The 17,351-nt window shown below is 42.7% G+C and overlaps 1 protein-coding gene across 1 annotated transcript; it reads left to right on the top strand.

Annotated features, from left to right (window-relative positions):
• Positions 1-1,019: 1,019 nt before the first annotated feature.
• LOC113916088 (olfactory receptor 10T2-like) lies at positions 1,020-2,277 on the top strand. The gene is made up of 2 exons (XM_027581949.1): positions 1,020-1,061; positions 1,324-2,277. The coding sequence occupies exons 1-2, from the start codon at positions 1,020-1,022 to the stop codon at positions 2,275-2,277; spliced, it is 996 nt and encodes a 331-aa protein (XP_027437750.1).
• Positions 2,278-17,351: the final 15,074 nt, after the last annotated feature.

Raw genomic sequence — 17,351 nt, 5'->3', positions numbered from 1 at the left:
CCTCATCATTTGAATTAAAATGGTCAGTAATTTCAGAGTCACTTTCCATTTAATTAACACACATGTAGCCATTAGCACAATGCCTCGGGTCCACAATACTATTGGGTGGGGGTGGGGAGGCCATGAAATTGTGTTAATTTCTCAGATCAGAAGAAATAAATAAGCTTTGAGGGTTGAAGAATATATTCATCTTTATACCAACACAGTCCTATAACATACACATTTAAAATGTTATAATATTTAAATTATTTTAAATAAAATTTAGATTTTATTTGATTCAATAAATTTTATTTAAATACAATTTAAATAAAAATAAAAAAATTTTATGGGGAAGGCAGAAGTGTCTAGGGCCCATAGAAGTCATGATATAGCCCTAGTATTCAGATTCCTGAAGGTGTTATTTTGTTCATTGCAGATATCACTGTTACAGGCTTTGTCTTTCTGGGGTGTTCTTTTCACACGGACTGCAGCAGACCTTGTAAATTCCTCTCCCACATCCACTTGACCCTTACATGTTTTTTTCTCATCAGATGGGGACTTTGAATTCCCTGTACATGTCAAGTGGGAATTACTGGGAAATTCATGCCTCCTGTTAGAAACTCTTTTAAATTTTTTTAAAAAAATTTATTTTAAGTAGGCTCCATGCCCAACATGGGGCTTGAACTCACGACCCTGAGATTAAGGGTTGCATGCCCTACTGACTGAGCCAGCCAGGCATGCCCCTCCTGGTAGAGACTCTTAAGCAATGACCATTTTACTCTCAGTTTTTTTAAGAGTCTGGCTCTTTTAGATTCCACCTATGAGGGATATCATACTGTATTTGTCTTTCCTTCTCTGACTAATCTCACTTAGCATTATGTCCTCAAGATCCAGCCATGTTAGTTGCCCATGGCAGGATTTGCTTCTTTCCCAAGGCTGATGAATATTCCATTGTGTGTAAATACAATGGAATATTAATTCCTTCTCCTCCTCCTCCTTCCTCTCCTCCTTGTTTTTTTTAAGTAATCTCTACACCCAACATGGGCTTGAACTCGCCACCCCGAGAGTCGCATGCTGTACCAGTAAGCCAGCCAGGTGCCCCTATACCACATCTTTATTTGTTCATCCATTGACTGACACAGGTTGTTTCCATATCTGTGATTTTCTTGTCTATTGAAGAGACACTGGCTAGCTGGGTGATATTTAGGAAAACAAGTGACATAATTTCTGAGTCTCTTTCCTTTTTTGTAAAACAGGGTTGATTTCCTACCCTACCGGTACCAGATGCATGGCAGATTCGTTATGAAATTGTCCCATTCCATTTACTCTGTCCTCTCCTCTCAGGCTCCTGAGAAGCAGGAGGAAAATGTCACCTGGCTGGTGACTGAGTTTGTGCTGGTGGGTTTCTCCAACCTCCCAGATCTGAGAACTACCCTCTTCGGGCTGTTCTTCCTCACATACCTGGTCACCCTCAGCGGCAACATCACCATCATCACCATCATCCAGGTGGATCGGACCCTTCACACTCCTATGTACAGCTTCCTGGCCGTGCTGTCCCTCTCCGAGACCTCCTACACGCTGGTCACCATCCCCAACATGCTGGCTCATCTGCTCATGGAGAGCCAGGCCATCTCCGTCCCCGGCTGTCGGGCTCAGATGTTCTTCTTCCTGGGCCTGGGATGCAGCCACTGCTTCCTCCTTACCCTGATGGGTTATGACCGCTATGTGGCCATCTGCCACCCCCTGCGGTACTTGGTGATCATGAGACCCACAGTTTGCTTCTGCCTGGGAGCCCTGGTTTTCTGCTCCGGCTTCTCGGTGGCCTCGATTGAGACCAGCATGATCTTCTCCTCGCCTTTCTGCGGCAGCGACCGCGTGGAGCACTTTTTCTGTGACATCGCCCCGGTCCTGAAGCTCAGCTGCTCCGAGAGTGCCGGCAAAGCGCTGGCCATCTTCTTCCTGAGCGTCCTCGTGGTGCTGGTCTCCTTCCTCCTCATCCTGCTCTCCTACGCCTTCATCGTGGCCGCCATCGTGAGGCTCCCCTCCGCAGCCGGCCGGCGCCAGGCCTTCTCCACCTGCGCGGCCCACCTCACCGTGGTCACTGTGCATTTCGGCTGCGCCTCCGTCATCTACCTGCGGCCCGAGTCCGGGGGAAGGCCTGCGCAGGACCGCCTGCTGGCTGTGTTCTACACGGTGGTGACGCCGCTGCTGAACCCCGTGGTGTACACCCTGCGCAACAAGGAGGTGAGGGTGGCTCTGAGGAGGACCCTGGCGCGGAGCCGCGGGATTTTTAAATAGACACTTGATCCACATTCCCCTTCTAGCTTTTTCATGAACGTATGTTCCGCCTGACGCTCAGTCCCCCCCCCACCTTGGAAAATAGGGGCTGCTCCCATACCCTTTGAATCAAATAGCCTCTTCAATGAGGCAGTTGACAGTGGCTGAGACCCACCATAAAGTCCAGAAAGGCGGCTGCCTCTTCCTTTGGTCTTTGGGTCTTTGACTTTGACTTGGGATGCACCGCCCTCTGCAGTGCAGATGGTCACCTGCAGGTGGCGCCACGAACCCTGCCAAGCCTTGGAGGGCGGAGCAGGGTAGAGTTGGCAGCGAGCAGCGAGGGCTGCTTCCTCCTTACCCTGCTGGGTTAGTTCCGCTTCGTAGCCTTCTGCCATCCCCTGCGGTACTAGGTGGTCACGAGACCCTGGTTTTCTGCTCCGGGTTCTCGATGGCCTTGAACCAGCAGCCCCAGACTGTCTTTGTTCTCCTTGTCAGAATCACATCCTTAAACGTAGTGGGAGGAGACAAGCAATAAACAAGATCTTCTTAGTGATAAATATTTGGAAAAAATAGAGTGTCATGATGATTAGAGTTGATTTCTTGATTTTCTAGGAAAGTAGGGGGATTTAATAAATCATTGTGGTAAAACTTTTATAACATGAATTTTGTCATTTTAACTATGAACGTTTTTATTATTGAGTTTTATGTGTTCTTTATTTTGGATGACAGTCCTTTATCAGATATGTTTTTAGAAAGTTTTTATTTAAATTCCAGTTATTTAACATACAGTGTTATATTAGTTTCAGGTGTACAATGTAGTGATTTAACACTTCCACGCATCACGTTGTGCTCATCGTGACAGGTGCACTCATTCATCCCCATCACCTCCTTAACCTATCCCGCCACTCCCCTCCCCTCTGGCAACCACCAATTTGTTCTTTTTAAAATTTTTATTTATTTTAATTTTAATTTTTAAAAAATATTTTATTTATTTATTTATCAGACAGAGCGAGCGAGAAAGAGAGCACAAGCAGGGGGAGTGGCAGGCAGAGGGAGAAGCAGGCTCTTCCCTGAGCGAAGAGCCCAATGCCGGGCTCGATCCCAGGGCCCTGAGCCAAAGGCAGACGCTTAACCAACTGAGCCATCCAGGCATCCCTAATTTGTTCTTTATAATTAAGAGTCTGTTTCTTGATTTCTCTCTCTCTTATTTTTCTCCCTTTGTTTGTTTTGCTTCTTAAATTCCACATGAGTGAAATCATATGGCCATTTGTCTTTCTCTGATTTTACTTAGCATTATACTCTCTAGCTCCAACCACATCGTTGCAAATGGTAAGATTTCATCCTTTTTTATGGCTGAATCATATTCCATTGTTTATATATACCACCTCTTCTTTATCCATTCACCAATCGATGGACACTTGGGTCACTTCCATCGTATCAGATATGTCTTTTGTAAATATTTTCTCCCAGTCTGTGGCTTGTCTTCCCATTCTTTTTACACTATTTTTTCCAAATATTTATCACTAAGATGATCTTATTGTTTATTGTTTGTCTCCTCCCACTACAGTGTAAGGTCCACAAAAACCTTTCTGTTTTCTTCTCTGCTGTATTTCCAGTGCATAGTATGGTGCCTGGTATTTTGGATACACCTGACAAATATTTGTTGAGTGAATGAATGAATAACCACTCATAACATTTTTAGTTTGTTTTATTCTTAGTGAAAATGGTATTAAGCTGGTTTAAATTCTCCCATTTTTTAAAAAAGATTTTATTTATTTGAGAGAGAGAGAGAGTGAGAGCAAGACAGAGAGCACTAGCGGTGGGGAAGGGCAGAGGGAGAGGAAGAAGCAGACTCCTCACTGAATAGGAAGCTGGATGCAGGGCTCGACCCCAGGACCCTGAGATCATGACCTGAGCTGAAGGCAGACACTTAACTAACTAAGCCACCCAGGTGCCCCTCTTCATCTTTTTTTGACTCAATTTCAAATTATCACCATTTTAATCTTCAGAATTAAGAATAATAGTCATTTACAACTGTGTGAGATTATTTCCACCATTTAACCATTTTATTTTATTTATTTTTTAAAAAGATTTTATTTATTTATTTGACAGAGAGAGACACAGCAAGAGAGGGAACACAAGCAGGGGGAGTGGGAGAGGGAGAAGCAGGCTTCTCGTGGAGCAGGGAGCCCGACGCGGGGCTTGATCCCAGGACCCTGGGATCATGACCTGAGCCGAAGGCTCAGATGACTGAGCCACCCAGGCGCCCCCATTTAACCATTTTAAAGAGTATAATTCAGTGGCATTAATTATGTTTGCAATTTTTTGCAACTGTCACCACAGAAGCAGTGACTCTTCATTCCTCCCTACTCCCAGCCTCTGGTAACCTCGAACCTACTTTCTGTCTCTATAAGTTTGCCTATTCTCGATATTTCACATAAGTGGAATCATATAATATTTATACTTTTATGTCTGCCTTATTCATTTAGCATAACATTTTTAAAGATTTTTAAAATTTATTTTAGAAAGAGAGAGAACAAGTGAGGGGAGAGGCAGAGGAAGAGGAAGAGCGAAAACCCCAAGTAGACTCCTGGCTGAGCCCAGAGCCTGATGTGGGCTGAAATCAAGAGTTGGGTGCTTAACTGACTGAGCCACCCAGGCGCTCCTCATTTAGCACAATTTAAAAAATTTTTTTTCATTTATTTGAGGAAGAGAGAGAGAGAGCATTAGTGGGTAGGGGAGGGCAGAGGGAGAGGGAGAAGCAGACTCCCCACTGAGCAGGGAGCCCAAGGTGTGGCTGGATCCCAGGACCCTGGGATCATGACTTGTGCCAAAGGCAGGTCCTTAACCTACTGAGCCATCCAGGCGCCCCTAGCAGTTTTGAAAGTGTGTCCAAAATGTAGCATATGCCAGAACTTCATTCCTTTCTGTGGCTGAATAATATTCTATTATATGGATGGATCACCCTCTGTTCATCTATTCATTCGTTAATGGATATTTGGTTTATTTCCATCTTTCAGCTATTGTGAACAGTGCTGCTATGAACATTCTTGTATAAGTATCTGAGTCCCTGTTTTCAATCCCTTTGGGTATTGATTCTGCCATTGTGGTCCTACAGAAAAAAAAGGGTGATGACTACTTCAGGAAGGTGTCAGCAGGGGTGGGGGTGGCATGGAGAATGCCTTTCCAGTAGCAGGAGAAGAGAAGGAGAGAGGGTTCAGGTAGAAGTTGGGAAAACAAATGGTCAAGCACCAGAGTCCTGAAATCCAGAAGAAGGCACAGTATGGCAGGAAGCCTTGAAGATGATCCTACCTCCTGGTGCTCATGACCTCATGTAATTCCCTCCCCTTGAGTAACTTGCTTCTAACCAACAAAATATGAAAATATTGAGGGGATGTCATTTCCATGGTCAGGTTACAAAGACTCTGACTTTTATCTTGCTACCAGACTCTTTCCCTTACTGGTTTGGATGGAGCAAATTGCACACAAGAGTTGGAGAAGCCCATGAGAGTAGCCCTCAGCCAACAGGCCCTGAGGCCCTGAGTTCAATGGTTCTTGAGGAACACAATCCAGTCTGAAACCAAATAAGTGAGCTAGGAAAAGGATCCTTCCCCAGTTGAGTGTTCAGATGAGACCTCAGTCCTGGCCAACATTCTGATCACAGCCTGTGAGAGGCTGTGTCACAGAGGTCCCCGCTAAGCCTTTCTTAGATTCCTGATCTACAGAAATGTTGAGATAATAAATATGTGTGGTTTTAAGTCATTAAGTTTGGGGTAATATGTTATGCAGCAATAGATAACAAATAATTAATAGATAACTAAGAACGGTATATTTGTTGGGGTTAAAATAGTAGACCTTCTTTTATTCTCCTTGGAATGAGCTCTTGGAAGAGCCTGCCATGCATGGTGGTCCACCCAATATCTATTTTTCTTCCTTTAAAAAATTATTTATTTATTTATTTATTTAGAGAGAGGGTGGGGAGACAGAAGGAGAGGGAGAGAATCCTAAACAGACTCTCCACTGAGCACGGAGCCCAATACAGGGCTTGATCTCATGACCCTGAGACCATGACCTGAGCTGAAACCAGGAGAAACCAAAAGTCCCCCCAGCCCAACGGACTGAGCCACCCAGGTGCCCCCTATTTTTCTTCTTACTTCTTGCTAACAAAAGCTTGTTTTCATTTGGTTTCAGGGAAATCTTGGAAGCTGGGTCCCTGCTAGCTCCAGAGTTGAGAGTTTTGATTATTATAAGCCAATTAGAAGAACTCCATTCTCTTGCTAGAGAGTGATGTAGAAGTGGGCCCATGATTCAGCTCTGGCCGATAAGGATGGGAGGGAAGACAGCACAGGGGGATTCTGAAATTTCCTTGCATCTAAAAATGTTGTGAGAAGAACATTTTCTTTTCTTGCCTCTGTCTGAGTCTGCGTGAGATGGTGATGTCTGGAGCTTCTGCATCTCTATTGTGACATAACATCTGAGAATGGCAGAGTAGAAAAGAGGAAAAAACTCTGTGTCCTTAATGACATTTCTTGACTTGTGAAAAAATACATTGTCCACATCATTTAAACCCACTTGCATCTGGTTTTCTGATATTTGCAGCCCAGAGCCTAGCCCTCAAACTGAAACAGACGTTTGAAACAATGTTTTGCTTTGCTGCCACACTACCTAGTGGCCAAGGCTGAGGGGCAGGATCTGAAAAGTTATAGAGAGCAAAGATGGCCCATTTTCTTTCCAAATCTAGTTTTGTCTTATGAGAGTCTCCTCACTGTCTTCTGTCTCCCACAGCCACTCCTGAAGCTTTCTCAGCGCATTTCCTGCTAGTACAATTTTGGGGGCCTGGGGATTGTTCTAGAAACTGATTAGTTACAAATAGTACACAAACATCATGTTGGGAATCATAGGCTGTAGTGTTCCTTTAGTGTTACTGCACTGCCTTAATCCCCCTTCCCGGGGAAAATGGAAGTTTATTATGTGTGTTTGTGTCAGTATAGGGCTTTCCTCTTCTCTCTTTTCTGAGGAAAGCATTGGCAAAATCCAAGAAAGAATGAGTCTGGACAAAATGATGGATTAAAAGTTATGCAATCACATCCATGTGGATGGTTAGTACAACCACCCCCCACCCCCCGCCCGAAGATAACAAGTGTTGGCAAGGATGTGGAGAAACTGGAACCCTTGTGCCCTATTGGTGGGAGTGGTGAAATGGTGTAGCTGCTGTGGAAAACATTTTGGTAGTTCCTCAAAAAATTAAATGTAGAATTATCTAGTGGTTCCACTTCTGGGTGTATTTCTAAAAGAATTCAAAGCAGGGTCTTGAAGAGAGATGTTTGTACGCCCATGTTCATAGCAGCATTTATCCACAATAGCCAAAAGTGGAAGAAATTGTTCACTGACGGGTAAATGGATAAACAAAATGTGGTCTATCCATATGATGGAATATTATTCAGCCTTAAAAAAGAAGGAAAGTCTGACCCAGGCTGCAACATGGACGCATGGATGAGCCTTGAGGACATTATGCTAAATGAAATAAGTCAGACACAAAAGGACAAAGGTTAGGGGATTCTGCTCATATTGTCAAATTCATAGAGACTGAAAGTAGAACAGTGGGAGCCAGGGGCTGAGGGACATGGCGGAATGGGGAGTTGTTGTTTCATGGGGACAGAGTTTTGGTTTTGCAAGAGGAAGAGTTCTGGAGATGCAGAGTGGGAATGGCTGCACAACCCCGTGAATGTGCTTAAACACTCCTGAGCTGTACACTTCAAAGTGTAAGTGGGTTACGTGTTAAGATGGTAAATTTTATGCTATGTGTATTTTACCATAACTAAAATTGAAAAGTGGCGTTGAAGCAGTTATGCTGAGAGGCAGTCGATACTAGCAAGAGAAGGATTTGTTGGTCTTGCAGATATCTTAGTGCTGACGGATCTGAAAGCACCTCCCTAGACTAGCAGAACCAGAAGGACCGGTGCCACTGTTCTCAGTGTCATATAATATGCACACACCGTGCCTTCTCTTGTATCCAGCATGCTTGTCCGGGGATGTAGCCTAATGAGTCATCTGTTTACTGCATAGTGTTCGAAATAGGAGCTCTGTTCTTCAAGCCCTGCAGTGGCTTCTCGCATTCTGGCAGCCCATGAACTTTAGAAAAATCCAATCTCTGCGTTAAATAGATGTTAAAACCACAGTGAACCACAACAACAAAAAACAACAAACCTCAGCAGAAGCATGGGAAGCACACAGAAGTCCCTGAACTTAGCAACTTAACATTTTTGTTAGGCTCCTCCCCTCGCTATAAGCCAGTTCTTTGTTCACTGTCTTCCGTGGTCCTGGGCTCTGTCCTCCATGAAGCTCCTCACTGTCCCCTGCCCTTCATCACCGCTTCTGAAGCTTTCTCAATGCAGTTCCTGCTGCTGTGGTTTTGGGGACCTCATGGTGCAACCCTGGGGTATTGTTTTATGAACCAACTAGTCAACAGTCTTTTTAAAAAATTTTAAAAGATTTTATTTATTTGACAGACAGACAGAGCATGAGCAGGGGGAGGGGGAGGCAAAGGCAGAGGGAGAAGCAGACTTCCTGCTGAGCAGGGAGCCTGATGTGGGCCTTGATCCCAGGACCCTGGGATCATGAAATGAGATGAAGGCAGATGCTTAACCGACTGAGCCCCCAGGCGCTCTCTCAACAGTCTTGTACAGGCTCTCAGTTTCTCTAAAAACTTTAGCTGGTGCTCCATCCTTGTGTCTGCAGGCAGCTCCAAGTGCAAGCAAACACAGCCAAAGATTTTCTCTCACACAGTTCTCTTTTGTTTCCTTTTCTTTCATGTGGTAAAATACACGTAACATAAAATCGACTGTCTTTTTTTTTTTTTTAAAGATCTTATTTATTTATTTGAGAGAGAGAATGAGATAGAGAGAGCATGAGAGGGGGTAGGGTCAGAGGGAGAAGCAGACTCCCTGCTGAGCAGGGAGCCTGATGTGGGACTCCATCCCAGGAGCCTGGGATCATGACCTGAGCTGAAGGCAGTCGCTTAACCAACTGAGCCACCCAGGCACCCTAAAATCGACTGTCTTAACCATTTTTTTACCTGCACGGTTCAGTGGCATTAAATACATTCAGAATGTTATGCAGCCATCCCCGCTATCCATGTCCGGAACTCTTCATCTTGTAAAACCGAAACTCTGTCCCCATTAAACACTAATTCCGTTCCTCCCTCCCTACCAGCCCTGACAACCATGGTTCTATTTCCTGTCTTTATGAATTTGAGGACTCTAAGGACTGCATGTGAATGGAATCATACCGTATTTGTCTTTTTGTGACAAATTGTGGCCTTATTTCACTTAGCATCATCTCCTCAAGGTTCATCCATCTGAGATAGATTTATTTATTTCTTTGAGAAAGAGATAGAGAGAGAGAGAGCGAGAGAGAGCACAAGCACACATGTGATTGGGCAGGAGGGGCAGAGGGAAAGGGAGAGAGAAAATCCTCAAGCAGACTCCCCGCTGAGCATGGAGACTGAGGAGAGGCTCGATCCCAGGACGCGGAGACCATGACCTCAGTGGAAACCAAGAGTTGGACACTGAACCTACTGAGCCACCCAGGTACCCCCATCTGAAAAGGTCTTAAACCTGAATGCTGCCCTCATTTATTTCCTTGCCTTGGACCTTGGCATTTTCTTGCGGCTGCTGAGAAAGGGCCAGTCTCTTGCTATCGCTGCCTCCGCCGGGCGACCTTGTATCACTTCTTCCCTGTGAGGCTCCAAACTAGCAGACTCAGTCAATTTAAATTATAACCTACGTGGGGAGAGACTACCTTAATATTATCATAGTCCCTTCCATCTTGGCTTGCCTCAGTACCTCTTTTTCTTAACAGTGGCAAGAAGTAGGGAACATGCACAAATAGTCTGCCTTCTCCAGCCATCCCGGAGGGCTACAGACTCAGCAGACACACAGGTTGCCATGCGGGCTTTCACAGTTTTACCTGATGGTTTGTGTAACATAACGTGGGTCACCAACTTTCCACCTTGTATCTGTGTCCTCATGACCTACTACCTGATTATTAAGATAATGCCTCATACTTTGGGTTTTTATTATAGCAGAACCCCATTTCTGGCATTAATTCTTTTTTTAAAAGATTTATTTAATTAGGGGCACCTGGGTAGCTCAGTTGGTTAAGTGTCTGCCTTCGGCTTGGGTGGTGATTCCAGGGTCCTGGGGCTCTGTCGGGGCTCCCTGCTCCTCTGGGAGTCTGCTTCTCCCTCTTCCTCTCCTCCTCCCCCCAGCTTGTTCTCTCTCAAATAAATAAATCTTTTCTTTTTAAAGATTTTAAAAAAGATTTTATTTATTTTAAAATCTTTTAAAAAAGATTTTATTTATTTTAAAATCTTTTAAAAAAGATTTTTTTTATTTATTTGAGGGGGAGGGGCAAAGGGAGAGGGAGAGAGAAGCTCAAGCAGACTCTGTGCTACGTGCAGAGCCCAAGGTGGAGCTTGATCTCACGACCCTTAGATCATGACCTGAGCTGAAAGCAAGAATTGAATGCTTAACTGACTTCTCCATCCAGGCACCCCTTGGCATTAACTCTTATATTAGTTATTGTAGAGTGTGAGCTGCTATAACATAAAGACTCCAAAACACAGTAGCCGAAACTGGATGTCACAGTCTCGAGATGGTGGTTGGTTTGGGGCTGGTAAAGTGGTTCTGTTTTCCTTTTTTTTTTTTTTTAATTTTTTTATTGTTATGTTAATCACCATATATTACATCATTAGTTTTTGATGTAGTGTTCCATGATTCATTGTTTGTTCATAACACCCAGTGCTCCATGCAGAATGTGCCCTCTTTAATACCCATCACCAGGCTAACCCATCCCCCTACCCTCCTCCCCTCTAGAACCCTCAGTTTGTTTTTCAGAGTCCATCATCTCTCATGGTTCGTCTCCCCCTCTGACTTACTCCCCTTCATTCTTCCTCTCCTGTTATCTTCTTCTTTTTCTTTTTTCTTAAAATATGTTGCGTTGTTTCAGAAGTACAGATCTGTGATTCAACAGTCTTGCACAATTCACAGCGCTCACCGTAGCACATACCCTCCGCAATGTCTATCACCCAGCCACCCCATCCCTCCCACCCCCAACCACTCCAGTAACACTCAGTTTGTTTCCTGAGATTAAGAATTCCTCATATCAGTGAGGTCATATGATACATGTCTTTCTCTGATTGACTTATTTCACTAAGCATAAGACACTCCAGTTCCATCCACATTGTTGCAAATGGCAAGATCTCATTCCTTTTGATGGCTGCATAATATTCCATTGTGTATATATACCACCTCTTCTTTATCCATTCATCTGTCGATGGACATCTTGGCTCTTTCCACAGTTTCGCTATTGTGGACACTGCTGCTATAAATATTGGGGTGCACGTACCCCTTCGGGTCCCTACATTTGTATCTTTGTGGTAAATACCCAGTAGTGCAATTGCTGGATCAAATGGTAGCTCTAATTTCAACGGTTTGAGGAACCTCCATACTGTTTTCCAGAGTGGTTGCACCAGCTTGCATTCCCACCAACAGTGTAGGAGGGTTCCCCTTTCTCCATAACCCGCCAACATCTGTCATTCCCTGACTTGTTAATTTTAGTCATTCTGACTGGTGTGAGGTGGTATCTCATTGAGGTTTTGATTTGGATTTCCCTGATGCCGAGCGATGTTGAGCACTTTTTCATGTGCCTGTTGGCCATTTGGATGTCTTCTTTGGAAAAATGTCTGTTCATGTCTTCTGCCCATTTCTTGATTGGATTATTTGTTCTTTGGGTGTTGAGTTTGATAAGTTCTTTATAGATTTTGGATACTAGCCCTTTATCTGATCTGTCATTTGCAAATATTTTCTCCCATCTGTCAGTTGTCTTTTGGTTTTGTGGACTGTTTCTTTTGCTGTGCAAAAGCTTTTTATCTTGATGAAATCCCAATAGTTCATTTTTGCCCTGGCTTCCCATGCCTTTGGCGATGTTTCTAGGAAGAAGTTGCTGCGGCTGAGGTCGAAGAGGTTGCTACCTGCGTTCTCCTTTAGGATTTTGATGGACTCCTGTCTCACGTTTAGGTCTTTCAACCATTTGGAGTCTATTTTTGTGTGTGGTGTAAGGAAATGGTCCAGTTTCATTCTTCTGCATGTGGCTGTCCAATTTTCCCAACACCATTTGTTGAAGAGACTGTCTTTTTGCTATTGGACATTCTTTCCTGCTTTGTCAAAGATAAGTTGACCATAGAGTTGAGGGTCCATTTCTGGGCTCTCGATTCTGTTCCATTGATCTATGTGTCTGTTTTTGTGCCAGTACCATACTGTCTTGATGATGACAGCTTTGTAATAGAACTGGAAGTCTGGAATTATGATACTGTCAGCTTTGCTTTTCTTTTTCAATATTCCTCTGGCTATTCGGGGTCTCTTCTGGTTCCATACAAATTTTAGGATTATTTGTTCCATTTCTTTGAAAAAAGTGGATGGTATTTTGATGGGGATTGCATTGAATGTGTAGATTGCTCTAGGTAGCATTGACATCTTAACAATGTTGATTCTCCCAATCCATGAGCATGGAACGTTTTTCCATTTCTTTGTGTCTTCTTCAATTTCTTTCATGAGTATTTTATAGTTTTCTGAGTACAGATCCTTTGCCTCTTTGGTTAAATTTATTCCTAGTTATCTAATGGTTTTGGGTGCAATTGTAAATGGGATCGACTCCTTGATTTGTCTCTCTTCTGTCTTGTTGTTGGTGTATAGGAATGCCACTGATTTCTGTGCATTGATTTTATATCCTGCTACTTGACTGAATTCCTGTATGAGTTCTAGCAGTTTTGGGGTGGAGTCTCTTGGGTTTTCCACATACAGTATCGTATCATCTGCAAAGAGTGAGAGTTTGACTTCCTCTTTGCCGATTTGGATGCCTTTGATTTCTTTTTGTTGTCTGATTGCTGTGGCTAGGACTTCTAATACTATGTTGAATAGCAGTGGTGAGAGTGGACATCCCTGCCGCGTTCCTGACCTTAGGGGAAAAGCTCTCAGCCTTTCCCCATTGAGAATGATATTCGCTGTAGGTTTTTCATAGATGGCTTTTATGATATTGAGGTATGTACCCTCTATCCCTATACTCTGAAGAGTTTTGATCAAGAAAGGATGCTGTACTTTGTCAAATGCTTTTTCTGCATCTATTGAGAGGATCATATGATTCTTGTTCTTTCTTTTGTTAATGTATTGTATCACGTTGATTGATTTGCGGATGTTGAACCAGCCTTGCAGCCCAGGGATAAATCCCACTTGGTCGTGGTGAATAATCCTTTTAATGTACTGTTGGATCCTATTGCCTAGTATTTTGGTGAGAATTTTTGCATCCATGTTCATCAAGGATATTGGTCTGTAATTTTCCTTTTTGATGGGGTCTTTGTCTGGTTTTGGGATCAAGGTAATGCTGGCCTCATAAAATGAGTTCGGAAATTTTCCTTCCATTTCTATTTTTTGGAACAGTTTCAGGAGAATAGGTATTAATTCTTCTTTAAATGTCTGATAGAATTCCCCTGGGAAGCCATCTGGCCCTGGGCTTTTGTTTCTTGGGAGATTTTTGATGACTGCTTCAATTTCCTTAGTGGTTATAGGTCTGTTCAGGTTTTCTATTTCTTCCTGGTTCAATTTTGGTAGTTGATACATCTCTAGGAATGCACTCATTTCTTCCAGGTTATCTAATTTGCTGGCATAGAGTTGCTCATAATATGTTCTTATAATTGTTTGTATTTCTTTGGTGTTGCTTGTGATCTCTCCTCTTTCATTCATGATTTTGTTGATTTGGGTCATTTCTCTTTTCTTTTTGATCAGTCTGGCCAGGGGTTTATCAATCTTGTTAATTCTTTCAAAGAACCAGCTCCTAGTTTCGTTGATCTGTTCTACTGTTCTTTTGGTTTCTAGTTCATTGATTTCTGCTCTGATCTTTACGATTTCTCTTCTCCTGCTGGGTTTAGGCTTTCTTTGCTGTTCTTTCTCCAGCTCCTTTAGGTGTAGGGTTAGGTTGTGTATTTGAGACCTTTCTTGTTTCTTGAGAAAGGCTTGTATTGCTATATACTTTCCTCTCAGGACTGCCTTTGCTGTATCCCAAAGATTTTGAACAGTTGTGTTTTCATTTTCATTGGTTTCCATGAATTTTTTTAATTCTTCTTTAATTTCCTGGTTGACCCATTTATTCTTTAGTAGGATGCTCTTTAGCCTCCATGTATTTGAGTTCTTTCCGACTTTCCTCTTGTGATTGAGTTCTAGTTTCAAAGCATTGTGGTCTGAAAATAGGCAGGGAATGATCCCAATCTTTTGGTACCGGTTGAGACCTGATTTGTGACCTAGGATGTGATCAATTCTGGAGAATGTTCCATGGGCACTAGAGAAGAATGTGTATTCCGTTGTTTTGGGATGGAATGTTCTGAATATGTCTGTGAAGTCCATTTGGTCCAGTGTGTCATTTAAAGTCTTTATTTCCTTGTTGATCTTTTGCTTAGATGATCTGTCCATTTCAGTCGGGGGGTGTTAAAGTTCCCCACTATTAGTGTATTGTTGTCAATGTGTTTCTTTGCTTTTGTTATTAATTGCCTTATATAACTGGCTGCTCCCATGTTCGGGGCATAGATATTTACAATTGTTAGATCTTCTTGTTGGATAGACCCTTTAAGTAGGATATAGTGTCCTTCCTCATCTCTTATTACAGTCTTTGTTTTAAAATCTAGTTTGTCTAAGGATTGCCACCCCAGCTTTCTTTTGGTGTCCATTAGCATGGTAAATGGGTTTCCACCCCCTCACTTTCAATGTGGGGGTGTCTTTGGGTCTAAAATGAGTCTCTTGCAGACGGCATATGGATGGGTCTTGTTTATTAATCCAATCTGATAGCCTGTGTCTTTTGATTGGGGCATTTAGCCCATTTACACTCAGGGCAACTATTGAAAGGTATGAATTTAGTGCCATTGTATTGCCTGTAAGGTGACTGTTAATTGTATGTTGTCTGTGTTCCTTTCTGATCTTTGCTGCTTTTAGGCTCTCTCTTTGCTTAGAGGACCCCTTTCAATATTTCTTGGAGGGCTGGTTTCGTGTTTGTAAATTCCTTTAGTTTTTGTTTGTTCTGGAAGCTTTTTATCTCTCCTTCTATTTTCAATGACAGCCTAGCTGGATATAGTATTCTTGGCTGCATATTTTTCTCATTTAGTGCTCTGAAGATATCTTGCCAGTCCTTTCTGGCCTGCCAGGTCTCTGTGGATAGGTCTGTTGCCAATCTAATGTTTCTACCATTGTAGGTTACATATCTCTTCTCCCGAGCTGCTTTCAGGATTTTCTCTTTGTCTCTGAGACTCGTAAGTTTTACTCTTAGATGTCGGGGTGTTGACCTATTTTTATTGATTTTGAGAGGGGTTCTCTGTGCCTCCTGGATTTTGATGCCTGTTTCCTTCCTCACATTAGGGAAGTTCTCTGCTATTATTTGCTCCAATATACCTTCTGCCCCCCTCTCTCTCTCTTCTTCTTCTGAGATCCCAATTATTCTAATGTTGTTTCGTCTTATCGTATCACTTATCTCTCGAATTCTGCCCTCGTGATCCTGTAGTTGTTTCTCCCTCTTTTTCTCAGCCTTTTTACTTTCCATCATTTGGTCTTCTATATCACTGATTCTCTCTTCTGCCTCATTTATCCTAGCAGTTAGGGCCCCCATTTTTTATTGCACCTCATCAATAGCCTTTTTGATTTTGACTTGGTTAGATTTTAGTTCTTTTATTTCTCCAGAAAGAGTTTCTCTAATAACTTCCACGCTTTTTTCAAGCCCAGCTAGTATTTTTAAAGTCATGATTCCAAACTCTAGGTCCGACATCGTACTAATGTCTGTATTGAGTAGGTCCCTGGCTGACGGTACTACCTGTTCTCTTTTTGCTGAGGTGATTTTTTTCGTCTTGTCATTTTGTCCAGAGGAGAATAGATGAATGAGAGAACAAAAGGCTAACAGGTTTACAACGTCCCCAGCAAATATACTGTATACAAATCAGAAAAGACCTGAAACCAGGGGAAAAGAAAGGGAAAGAAAGAAAAAAGAAAGAGGAAAAAAGAAAAAAAAGATAACAACAAAAACTGAACAATACAAAAAAAGCAGAATATGATCAAATATGATTAGGCTAGTGCATAGATTAGTGCCACACACTAGATTTTGGGCGTATTTTGGTCTGTTAGAAAAAAGTGCCTCCTAAAATTTTAAAGGAAGAAAGACATATATGTACAAAATAAGGGTTGATACAATGAAGGGATGGAAGATGAGTGTAAAGATGAAAATTATAAAAGATTGTATAAAAGGACTTGATAAGATAAGAAGTTGTTTGAAAAAAGAAAGAAGATTTAAGAAAAAAAAAGGAAAAAGAGAGAGAATGTGATCAGGCAGGAGACTAGAACAAAGCCATACACTAGTGATTTAGGGTATATTTTGATCTGTTAGAAGAAAGTGTATCTCAAAATTTTAAAGAGAGAACAACTTATATATATATATATGCCAAAAATAAGGGTAACTACTATGAAGGGATAAAATATGACTCTAAAAATGAAAAATAAAAAAAATGTTTTTTTTTTTTTTTTAAAAAGGGATTGATAAGATGTTGGTTGAAAAAGGGAAAAAGAAAAATAAAAAAGAAAAACAGTTAACAAAAATTAACTTTGATGAACTAATGAATCATGGTAAAAAAAAGCCATGAATTCTATGTGCAGTATTCCCTTAGCGCTGGAGTTCTCCCGTTCTCCTTGATCGGTAAACTTGGTTTTGGCTGGCTGTTCGTGCTGATCTTCTGGGGGAGGGGCCTGTTGCTGTGGTTTCCAAACGTCTTTGCCGGAGGCTGAATTGCCCCGCCCTTGTCGGTCCGGGCTAAGGAAGCTGCTCGGGTTTGCTCTCAGGAGCTTTTGTTCCCTGCAAGCTCCCGGTACAGCTTTGGAGGACCAGGGCGAAAATGGTGGCCTCCCAATCTCCACCCGGAGGAGCCGAGAACTCGGGGCCCCGCTCCTCAGTGTGCCCCCAGAGAAAAGCAGTCACTCCCGTCTCCCTGGTCTCCGGCCGCACTCCGTGCTCAC

This window comes from Zalophus californianus, chromosome 1 (assembly GCF_009762305.2).
Source record: "Zalophus californianus isolate mZalCal1 chromosome 1, mZalCal1.pri.v2, whole genome shotgun sequence".
NCBI lineage: Eukaryota > Metazoa > Chordata > Mammalia > Carnivora > Otariidae > Zalophus > Zalophus californianus.
This window is presented reverse-complemented; position numbering and strand designations above follow the sequence as displayed.

Excerpts from the sequence above, each read along its gene's own strand:
- LOC113916088 (XM_027581949.1), top strand. The coding sequence starts at position 1,020 with ATGGGCTTGAACTCGCCACCCCGAGAGTCGCATGCTGTACCA. Across the intron at positions 1,062-1,323 it reads GAGAGTCGCATGCTGTACCA|GCTCCTGAGAAGCAGGAGGA; the intron begins GTAAGCCAGCCA and ends CTCTCCTCTCAG.